We start from the raw sequence: 12,187 nt of genomic DNA on the forward strand, positions 1-12,187 counted from the left end.
TGTAGACCAGGCTGGTCTCGAACTCACAGAGATCTGTCTGCCTCTGCCTCCCGAGTGCTGGGATTAAAGGCGTGCGCCACCACCGCCCGGCTAGCGTTTTCTTTTAAAAAATGAATTTTTATCTATTCTTCTTATATCAATAATAAAATTAAGCTGAATGTTGTGGTGATTTATGTATGTAAAAATCCCAGTTCTTAGATGGAGAAACAGATTTAATACAAGTTTGAGACCAGCCAGAACTACCAAATGAATTCCTGATAGCCTAGAAATAAGAAATTGAGGATCTGTCTCAAACAGTGAAGCTAAATGTTCTCTACTACAAATATATCTTCCATTATACCTTTAAAAAATTATCATACAAAGATATGCTAGTTCTAAAATCCTTTTGTTCATTGTGATGAGACTGTGATACTCATGATTGTGATGTGTGAAATTCAGAATTTCAGATGTGTGTATATGCTAAATATGTATATCTTCATTTTCTACTGCTAAGTCATATTGAATAGGCTTTTCATGTATTTAAAAATACTAATATATATTTCACTTAACAGACATTCCCTGAGCTCTTTCCATGTACAGGCTTTGGATATAGAATGAATAAATGAGCAGGGCTCCTGCCCTTATGGAATTTACACTTTAGTTGGCAGAGATAGACCACATAAATACATTTATTATGGCAGCTCAAGGTATCTATGAAAAGAGAAAGTAGCTGAGCAGTAAGTAGAAGCCTCTGACCTTATCTTGGCAGAGAAAAGGGGATTGTTTTCCTTGAGGAGGGACATCTGAGAAGCGACCCGGAGGAATCTAACCAGATAAACCCCTCAGGCAGGAGAAACAGTGTGTCCACAGTCCCTGAGACAGGAGGATATATTTATGAAGAACTGTAATGTGTACATAGTCCCTGAGACAGGAGGATATATTTATGAAGAACTGTAATGTGTACACAGTCCCTGAGACAGGAGGATATATTTATGAAGAGCTGTAATGTGTCCACAGTCCCTGAGATAGGAGGATACATTTATGAAGAGCTGTAAAAGACTAGCAAAATGATAAAGAGGTGGCTCGATGCGTGAAGGAATTGACTGTCAAGTTGACGACCTGAGTTTGAGCTTGGTAACTTGAATTTGATCCACCATGCCCCACATGGTGGAAGGAGAGAGCCAGTTCCTTCAACACATTTGTGTACTTATACACACTCATGTACATACACTTACACATTCAGACACCAAGAAAACCAAAAACTAAAAAACACCTTTTCCCTGTTTAAAGGTAGTGAAATTGGATCAGGAAGATACATGGGCAGTGGTTCAGTAAGAACTAAGCACATATTTTTTATCTGATTTACACTTCCAGTAAGGCTGGTACTTCATTATTTATTCATTAATTCATCTGTTTATATTTGTATCTTTGTGGTGCTGGGTATTCAACCCAGAGTCTCCCACATGCCAGGCCAGTGCTCTACCACTGAGTTTCATGCCAAGTGCTTATTTTGGATGTTTTAAACTTTGAATCATGAGAATGTTTTTAAAATTAGTAATGCCTGGTTACTTTGATGAACTTTAATTTTGTAGCTTCTTTTACTAGCACTATTAGAAAGTTTACAAATCCTGCTTGAAGCAAGAAATTGCTTGTTTTTTTTTTTAATTTTGGTTAGTATATCATCTTGGGTTTTATGCTGGAACCTCTAAATTGTGATTGGAACGTAAAAGGACTTGCATGTTGAGACCATCTGTGGGAGTTACATTGTCTGAAAGTTGAGAAGAGATCATGACAGATGGTGAGGTCGAAAGATTGACTTTTTGAGCTTGACATAATGTGTTCATGAAGCTGGAAGAAGAAATCCGACTTATGTTTTTAACTAACAGAAGATCTTGGAAACAGAAAGGAGTGTGCAGTTGTTGAATTTGGATAAACATCATGCATCAGCACACATGGCTGGTTTATATCTGAGACTCACCAGCATTGCCAAAGATAGCAACTTCTGAAAATATTTGGTGTCCCTTTTTCTTCTTGACATTTTGGAAAGTTTAAAGTCACATATTGAAGAATTGCAGGTGATTTTTATGTTAATCAATACAAAAGAATCTTTAAAAATTATCTTTTAAAAACATTTAGGATATTCAACCTTTTTAATTGTAATTAAAAACTTTTTTTGGTTTGAAAATTGAGGTTTCTGTTGTAATTTTCATTTCTCCTTTATGCAGATTATTCATTGCTTATTTTGGAAGAAGAAACCATAACTTTTTGTGGGAAATCAAAACTGTCCATTACTTCACCCCCAACATTGTTTATCCTGTGTTAGGCAGTATCTTAGTGATTTTATAGATATTGTTTTATTTAATGAAGTATATATGCCTTTAATGCTTGGCAGAAAACAGAAATTGAGGCACAGAAATAAAATGGTAAATTTGTTTAATAAACATTTAGGCACCTTTGGCTCTATTTTAAACATTTATCATTTAGACCACATTTAGAGATTTCAGTCTGTGCCGAGTTCTGGTAAATAGATTCCAAGAGAATACGAAACGTAATTATCTTTGGCTCTGTCAGTTTCATTGATGTGGCTAAACAGTATTTTTATTGGTAGTCTCTTACTGTAGTGTTCTGAAATAGATTCTGTTATTTTCCTAATTCTTTAACTGTTCCTCTCCCCCACGTGGTACTGGATCTAACCCAGACTCTTGGTAAACACTCTAGTTATTGAACAACATCTCCAACCTTTTGTTAGTTTCTCTTTATTTGCTTAAATAGCACAGTGCCATTCAGTAACCTGATTTTTAGGAACTAAGATACAGTATTGAATATTGAGTACAGAAATGAAGTAGATGCATAGGGAAAAGCAGCTGTAGCCATCACAGCCATGCTCTGGGCTAGGGAGGGAGAGAAAAGGGATCCCTTGTAGCCAAATCTGCTGGCTCACTTCATTGCTTATGTCTTGTTGGCCAGAACTAAGTCATATGTTATATGGTCAAACATTTTGGTGCACACATTGCCACCTTCAACTTCTTAAGGAAGAGAACAATAATAGGGAATAATATCTGCCTTGAGTCTATATTTAGGAAGCTCATAAATCTTAATGAATCCAAATCATATTTTCTGTCAGAATTGTATTTTAGTAGGTCATAATCTAATTTTTTGATATTTGATTTTCTCTTTTTAATGAGTAACACTTTTTATTTTATTTTTTGGTATGCATTAATATTTTTCCTTCATGTATGTCTGTGTGAAGGTGTTAGATCTTGGAGTTATTGACAGTTGTGAGCTGCTATGTGGGTGCTGGGAATTGAACCTGGGTCCTCTGAAAGAGCAATCAGTACTCTTTACTGTAGAGCCATCTCTCCAGCCTCCCATTCATGTTATTATTGTATATGTTTATGATGTTATTTATGTTTTAAATATTTTATGTTTTTGAGTATTTCATACATGTTTACAATGTATTTCTAGCACTCAGGTGCCCTTTTCTATTTTATGAATTTTTCTTATATCTTACTAAGTCCAGTTCATGCTGACTGTGTATGTGCATGGGTATGTGAAAATCGTAAAAATATTTCTATTGTTAGTAGTGTGTATGATGTGTATGGGTGCCCATGCCATAGCATGCATATGCAGGTCAGAGTACAACCTTATAGAGTCACTTCTCTTCTTCTAACTTTACTTTGGTTCTTGGGATCAAACTTAAGTCTCTAGGATTGTTCAACACCCTCTCAGCCATCTCTCTGGCCAAGTTGAGTTTTGAGAAAGGGTCTCATGTAGATCAGGCTGCTCTGGAACTTCCGTTACCCAAAGCTGGCTTTTAATTATTGATCTTCCTATGTCTACATTCTTTTTTTTTGTTTTTTTGTTTTTTTGAGACAGGGTTTCTCTGTGGTTTTGGAGCCTGTCCTGGAACTAGCTCTTGTAGACCAGGCTGGTCTCTAACTCACAGAGATCCACCTGCCTCTGCCTCCCGAGTGCTGGGATTAAAGGCGTGCACCAACACCGCCCGGCTACATTCTTTTTTTAATATTTATTTATTTATTGTGTATACAATATTCTGTCTGTGTGTACACCTGCAGGCCAGAAGAGGGCACCAGACTCCATTACAGATGGTTGTGAGCCACCATGTGTAATGGGAATTGAACTCAGGACCTCTGGAAGAGCAGTCAGTGCTCTTAACCTCTGAGCCACCTCTCCAGCCCAAGTTTTTCTATTTTTTTTAGTTTTTTATTTTATTTTTTAGTTTTTCTAAATATGGATGTTTTTCGCTTCCTTCGCTTTTTTTTTTTCTTTTGGCTCTAGCAATTTTGAGGAGTTAAGGAGTTTAGGCCACTATTTTGAAGAATATCTTTCACTTTGTATTCCTGTTTTTTTTCTTTTTTTCATTTTCATGGTTAAGTTTGCATACTAGACAATAATATGTCAGAAATATCCATCTCAGTGCACTTAGGACATATGATGACTTATTATTGGTGGCCATTTGGTAACTTTGATCATTAAAGTAGTGTGTGTAAGGTTTCTTTACTGGAAATTTTGAATTAAGACATTTTATAAGGAGGTATTTCAATATCATGTCCATATCTTGTGGTATACTTGTAGTTAGTGTTCCCCTTTGTTATGGTTCTTCCCTTACTGTTTCATTGTGATGGTTTCAACAACTGTAGAATTCATAAATTTATCAGTTGACATTCTTTTAATACTTTACATTTCCTTGTATCATCTCTAATTGTTTTGATTGGGTTTACAGTTTTGCTGTTATTAGGATAGTGTGGTGGGCTTCAGTGTGTAGTTGTAGCTCTTTAAGTTGGTCCTTGTGTATTTTTGACACATCTGTCAGTGTTTGAGCATTTTGTCCTTTGGAACAATAAAATATTCGAGGTTTATCTTGTACCTTTTCTGCCTTGCCTTGGAATCAGCCCTTTCTCCATGAAGCCCTGGTGTTTCTTTCAGTGCATTATTTAAAGCAATGTAGTATAACTCTGCTGTGTCCCTTGAGAGTAGAGCTGACTTGTCGTATGTCTTAACTGCCTTAAACCCCAGTTGTTACCTGGAATGAGGTAAAAATGATCCATATTTTTCTAGTGCTGTCCTAAGATTAACTTAGACAAATCACTTAGAAGTATGTGTCTCAGTAAATGTGACATAAATACCACCTATTATTACATTACTGTTCCCTCTTTTCCCTTTAACAGGATATTTTAAAGAATTATTGAAGATGAAGGTTTTTATTTTTGTATGTTTTTAATGGTCATGCAGAATATTAAATACAATACAGTTTTGATATGACGGCAAAAAGTGTAAGTATTTTTATTTTTTAGAGATAACTTTTTAAAGTGAACTTATGCTGTTTTGCTATACATATTTTCTTACTATTCTGGTTAATAAAATTAAAAATGTTGCTTGGATTAATAATTATTTTTGATTGTGTAGTGTGTGAGATAAACTTAATACTAGTGAATATAGTACTTTCGTAGCCATTATAGAATTTATGTAGATTGGTGCCAAGCTTTTCTTTTTCAACAGTTGCAAATTGCTATCTCTATAAAGCTTCCAATTTGGCTTCTTTTCTGGGGACTGTTACAATTGGTTTTGGTTGCTAGAGAGTTACTTGGCCTTATTGAGCACATCTCTGCTTTCTTTGGCTTATTTTGTGTGTGTGTGTGTGTGTGTGTGTGTGTGTGTGTGTGTGTGTGTGTGTGTGTGTGTTATTTGGAAGCTGATTGCTTCATTCTCTGAGGTATTCCCTGAAGTCCATTAAAGCTTTAGATATGTTGGAAAAGTTATGTAAGTTCCTCCCTCTGTTTAAATTATCATTTCTTTATAACTTTATTATAAAAATTCGGGCTGTCCTAGGAGTTCAAAAGTAGGAATTTGGTAGCCCCACAGAAAGATCTGGACCAAACCTGGAGTCTGTCAGGAATTGGAGCAGTATATGTTTTCATCGCTCATCCTTTCCTCATGCTATCTATCTGCTTCATGTCTCCCTCCTCTCCCCTGAGGATCACCTCCCTTCTCTCCTGTGCACATTCTGAGAGAGATGTGCAGGAGGGAAAGACGCTCTCTGACCCTTTCATTGTTGTCACTTCTAATTGCAGGCTCTTTAGGGAATCATTTCTTATGGGAACAGAGAACATGTGTATGTGTGTGTGTGGGGGATTACCTTTGCCTTTTAGATCATACTTATGGTCATGGAAAATGAAAATCCTGTTAAAAAAAGTTAAGGATCCATTTATGGAAGTGTATGTCTGTAGTCCCAGTTATTCAGGAGCCCGAGACAGGAGGATGGTGAGTTTGAGGCTAGACTAGCAAAATATAGCAAGACCCTGTCTCAAAAACAAAACAACAGCAACAAACCCACTTAGTCATTACAATAAAATTCAGTTTAAGGGAAAGATTAAATATATTGATTCATTTAACTGAAAAGTCTAAGAGTTCTCTGACTTTAAATACCTCTAGATTTAGAGGGTTGAAGGATGACATCATATACTGTGTCCCCGCCCCATCTTTTGGCTTATTTGGGTTTTGTAGTTTAGTTTATTAGAAAATAAGGAACATTCTGGTTTTGCTAATCAGTTTCAAATTCCGCATGGTTACCATGCTTAGCCCACAGACCTAGACTGGATGAAAGGAAATAGGGTGCCAGAAGTGTGAGGCCTGGGCCAGGGGCCTCTCAGTAATGTTTCTTGCCAGCACTACACAGGATATGGCATGGATTTTTTGCAGAGGAGTTGAGATGAGGTACTGACATATATCCTCTGAATCTTATCATATAATGCTTACTATCCAATGACTCTTCTAGAACAAAAATTTAGGTATATTATAAGCTCACCTAGTATACAGAATAGGTTTTCTGTTTTTGCGGCAGTGTCTTGCTCTCTAGCCAGCCCAGCCTCTCAAACTCACAGTCATTCTGCAGCAGTGTCCTAAGTCTAAGTGCTGGGATTGCAGGCATGCAACACCATGCCCGTCTTAGAAAAGAAAATTTGACAAACAATCCAAGGTTTTTTGCCTTCTTAATGAAACTTTTTTACATACACTGTAATTTTGTTTTACAGAAAATAATGAATACTCTTTCTTACTTATCTTGATACTTCTGCACCATTTTAAGAGGCTTTTTTGTTCCTCATGGTATGGACAATACACATTTCTCTTATGTGTATGCTTTTACACACACACAATCTTCTTTCCCTTTTTTTTTTCTTTTTTGAGATAGGGTTTCTCTGTGGTTTTGGAGCCTGTCCTAGAACTAGCTCTTGTAGACCAGGCTGGTCTTGAACTCACAGAGCCTGCCTCTGCCTCCCAAGTGCTGGGATTAAAGGCGTGCGCCACCACCGCCCGGCTCTTCTTCCCCTTTTTAAACAGAATAGAAAGTTTTGAGTACATTGCAAGGGGCAATGAACTCAACTGTAGCAAGAGTACAGTCTATAGGTTTGTATTTTTAATCTTAGCCACTTTAACCAGCAAAAAATTGTATGTGATTTCTTTCTGATTACTAGTTAGGTTAAATTCTATGTGTTTATTGGTTATCTACATTTCTGTTTGAAAATTGTGTATATTGATATGTTGGAAGCTATTGGCATCTAAATGATAACTAAAACTTAAATACTACTTTACCATAAAAATATGCACAATTATTTGATATAAGGTATTCATATCTGTTGTTTCCATATGTTCTTTTTTTTTTTTTTTTGATTTTTCAAGATGGAGTTTCTCTGTGTAACAGTCCTGACTATCCTGGAACTCACTTTGTAGACAAGGCTAGTCTCTAACTCACTGAGATCCACCTGCCTTGGCTTCCAAAGTGCTGGGACTAAAGGCATGCATCACCATTTCCCAGCCTCAATATATACATTTTATAGTGACGATTCCAAAATCATCTTGCCTGTGAAAGGTAGATTTTACCTTTAAGTATAGATCATCTCATTTGAATTGCTTTCTATGTCAGAAATACTAAATATCAGTGCAGTATATAATATCCTTATTGAGGAATACAATTGGATTGTTAAAATAGGCTTAGGGCTAGGCACACATGCTTTTAATCCCAGCACTCAAGAGGCAGAGGCAGGTGGATCTCTGTGAGTTTGAGGCCAGCCTGGTATACAGAATGAGTTCCAGGACAGCCAGAACCACACTTTGAAAGTCAGTTTAAAAAAACGAAAACGAAAACAAGCCAGTTTTGGTGGCATACACTGGTGGGATTTGTGAAGGAGTTGGAGACAGGAGGATCACAAGTTTGAGACCAAACTGGGCTACACGTTTTGCAAAAAACCAAACAAACATACACAAATTAGAACAAAAGTAGGTTTAGGTATTTTTGTTTAGCATACTTTTAGTGACTGCTCAAGTTTGTAGTACATCATTAGAATACCCAGTTATTATTCCATATTTTTTTATTTTGCATTATGTCTATAGTGACATACTCAGATAGAAGACATTTCTTAGTATCTAACTAGGCAAACAGTGTGACATAAATTTGTGAGTTCTTTTTTATCTTGTTCAATCAAATATTTTTTTTTTGTTGTTGTTGTTTTTTTTTGGTTTTCCGAGACAGGGTTTCTCTGTGGTTTTGGAGCCTGTCCTGGATTGTTGTTTTTTTTTTGAGATAGTATCTCACTGGATAGCTTATGCTGTATTAAGGTTAGCCTTGATCTTGGGTTCCTCCCAGTTCAGCCCCTCAAATACTGGAATCATAGACTCGTATCACTTTCGTTCTTTTTTAATTTTAATAATCAATTTTAAAAATTAATAATTAATGTTAAAATTTATTTATATTGGTTTTGAGTGTGTATATACATGTGCATACAGATGTCTGTAGAGACTATAAGATGGGCACTGGTTCCTCTTTAGTTTAAATTATAGGAGATTGTGAGCTCCATCACCTTGAAATTTTGGAACCAAATCTTATTGTCTATAAGAGCATTGATCACTTTTAATCACTTTCTGCAACCCCATAATTCCTTATTTGTTTATTTGAAACAAGATCTTACGATCCCTGTTCTCTATCTGCCTCTGCCTCCCCAGTAATGGGATTAGAGGCTTGTGCCACCAGGCCCTGCAGAGCATACATGCCTTCTGAGACAAAAATATCGGACTTCTTGGAGCTTGAGTTACATTTGGTTATGAGTTGCCTGACATAACTACTGCATAGTATACACTCTTGACCTTTGAGCCATTTCTCCAGACAATCCTCCTGACTCTGCCTCTTGAGTACTGGGATTAAAGGCTTGTGTCACCACTGCCCAGTGAGAAAGAATATTTTATTTTATTTTTTTTTTTTGGTTTTTCGAGACAGGGTTTCTGAGAAAGAATATTTTAAAACGTTTTTCCTAGCCAAGTTTTTTTTTTTTTACTTTTAAGTAATGTACTTTGAGGTTTTAAACTGTGAAGTATAAAAGTAGAATTGAATATGCACTTTATTAAATGACTTTTGATAGTATTTTTTTATGAACTTTAGATTAAAATACCTTCCAAGATTAAAAGTAGGCTGTCATGTTGAGACTTAATTGACCTTTATCTCATTTTTAACTGTACAATTAAGGTATGGGTGTACAGCTGCTTAAAAAGTCTGTGGGTTTGTTTGCTGCTTTACTCTGCATGCAAAAACTGGTATGAAGAACAGGTGTTTAAACCTAACAGTAACCCAGTAACTGACATCTGTACTGTGAGTATGTGGTTTTTGTTGAGGTTTTTTTTTTTATGTTAGTTTTATAAAATAAGAGAGATGTAAAACAACTCTCCTGAAGTTACTGTATATATTATGTGGTCCTGTATTAAACATAGGGTGCACAGATACATGCACACACACAATACATACATACACACACGTGTGCAGACAAACTACCCATATACATAAAATAAAAAACTTTTTTTTTTTTTTTTTTTTGGTTTTTCGAGACAGGGTTTCTCTGTGGCTTTGGAGCCTGTCCTGGAACTAGCTCTGTAGACCAGGCTGGTCTCGAACTCACAGAGATCCGCCTGCCTCTGCCTCCCAAGTGCTGGGATTAAAGGCGTGCACCACCATCGCCCGGCTTTAATAAACTTTTTTTAAAGTGAAGTGCAAAAGTTTCAAAACTTCTTGTTCTTTAAAATCTTTTAAGTTACTGAAGAGCTGATTTGCAGCATGGTGATGCTCATTTTAGTATCATTTTGTATACTTGTAATTTGTTATGAGGATAGTTTTTTGGGGGAGGTAGAGTCAGTACTGAGAATTGAACCCAGAGACTTGGGTATGCAAGGCAAAGCCTGCTGAACTATACCAGCACAGATCAATATTAAATTAAATCTACTCAGTACACATACTCAGACATACATACAACCTACCATAAAGGTAAGGATTTCTTATTTAGCTTGATTGTAGTGATCATTTAATAATTTAGACATGTATCAAAACATCAAGATAAGGACCAATAATTTGAGACCATATAATGTGTTCCAGTCAAATAAAACTGTTTCAAAGGTATCTTTGAAAAGCGGGTTTAAGTTATCAAACTACAAATTTGTAATGTTGAAAGTTTGCAGAACATTACCAGTTTGTAATATTATAAGATTATAATACTTTAATGTATAAAATATAATATATAGTAATAATAGGTCTATTTACTATAATATGTTTTGAGCTAAGTTGTTGGGGTTTTTGTTTTGTTTTGTTTTCTTCGAGACAGGGCTTTTTTATGTAGCCTTAAATGTACTGGAACTTGCTCTGTAGACCAGGGTAGCTTTGAATTTAGAGATTGAGCTAAAAGTTTTTTTTTTTAATCTTAAAAAAATATCATTATGTGTGTATATGATGCAGTAGGCATGGGGGGGAGGGGCTATGGGCTATTGTCTTGTGGAGGTCAGAGGACAACTTTGGAAGTGATTCTCTATTTTTATGTGAGTTTGAACTCAAATCTTCAGCCTTACTCAGCAAGCACTTTACGGACTGAGCCATCTTGATGGCCCCTGTTTTCAAAATGGAGATTCCCTTAAGCTCTGAAACAGATTTTTAGAGTTTTGATGAAAATCGGGTGTGGTCAAGCATTCCTATAATTTCAGCGCTCTTAATGTAGAAACAGGAGGATCAGAAGATTAATCCTCAGCTGTATAGTCTGAGGCCAGCCTGGGGTCTATGAAGCCTTATATCCACAGCAAAACCCAAATATTTCTTATGATACTACATTTTCATCTGTGATACCAGATAGCCTTGTAGCTATTAAGTGAAATAAACCATCTGAAGGCAGATTGTTTGCTGATAAACAGCACTAACTAGTAATGAGTGTTGACTTGGACTGAAGAGTGTGAGCCGTGTACTGTGCTGCATACTTAGCATTACTCATCTCCTTGGGTCTGCAGAACAACCAGAACTGATAAGTCCTGGCAGCACATCCTAATTTGCAAATGTGTAATTTGAATGGCTTGACGAGAGCACATTAACAGTGGGCTTTATGAGCCAGTGCGGACCCAGACAAATGGGCTTGATGCTGCTGTCATTGTACTTCTGTGGTCATTCTTAAAGACATTGTAGAAGTGATTAAGAACATTAAAAATTAAGGGCAGCAATGAGGATATAATTACTCTTATTTTTATAGTGCTAGAGATCAAACCAGGGCATTGTACATGCAAGGCAAGTGTTCTGCTACTGAGCCAAGCCTCCAGCTCTCAGGATGGAATTGTAATTTATCTGTTGGCAGCTGCTATATTACTTGTCTTCAAAATATTTAGAAAATCTGTGGATTTTCATAAGTAACATTCCATTGACTTTTAATCTAAAATTCTTAGTTTTCCCATTTAAAACTATATGGTAAGATTTTCTTTTTAGTAATATATTCCTATGGATGATATAATTGATTTATTTCGTAGTACTTTATATAATACTTGATACTACCTCTGGTGAAAAATATAAAAATAGTTTATTAAGTAATGCTATAATACTTCAGATCCTAGTATTATTACTATTTTTTTAATCCAGGTTTGTTTGACATCTACAAATGCAGAACTGAGGGACTTTATAGATCAGAATTCCAGTCCAACAAAAGGTAAGGACTAGTGAATAAAAAATTTCTGGATTTAATTTTGTTGTAGTTCTTCTAGAAAATATACAATTATAAGAATTCTTTTGGGCTGGAGAGATGGCTCAGAGGTTTAGTGCATTGCCTGCTCTTCCAAAGGTCCTGAGTTCAATTCCCAGCAACCACATGGTGGCTCACAACCATCCATAATGAGGTCTGGTGCC

At 36.0% G+C, this 12,187-nt stretch overlaps 1 protein-coding gene across 7 annotated transcripts in view; it reads left to right on the forward strand.

Moving 5' to 3' along the window:
- The window catches only part of Tfdp2 (transcription factor Dp-2), a 124,906-nt gene that overhangs the window by 23,692 nt on the left and 89,027 nt on the right, over positions 1-12,187 (forward strand). For 4 of the 7 annotated variants that reach the window (XM_005366667.2, XM_005366668.2, XM_013353591.2 and 1 more), the window contains exons 3-4: positions 5,169-5,273; positions 11,924-11,990. The exons of 2 other annotated variants lie outside the window; for them this stretch is intronic. In XM_005366667.2, coding sequence (XP_005366724.1) covers positions 5,259-5,273; positions 11,924-11,990 — 82 coding nt within the window. In that variant the 5' untranslated portion in view covers positions 5,169-5,258. The remainder of the gene's footprint in view (positions 1-5,168; positions 5,274-11,923; positions 11,991-12,187) is intronic. One more of the 7 variants, XM_026789020.1, reaches the window with a different exon arrangement.

Source organism: Microtus ochrogaster, unplaced genomic scaffold, assembly GCF_000317375.1.
Source record: "Microtus ochrogaster isolate Prairie Vole_2 unplaced genomic scaffold, MicOch1.0 UNK12, whole genome shotgun sequence".
In the NCBI taxonomy this organism is placed as follows: Eukaryota; Metazoa; Chordata; class Mammalia; order Rodentia; family Cricetidae; genus Microtus; species Microtus ochrogaster.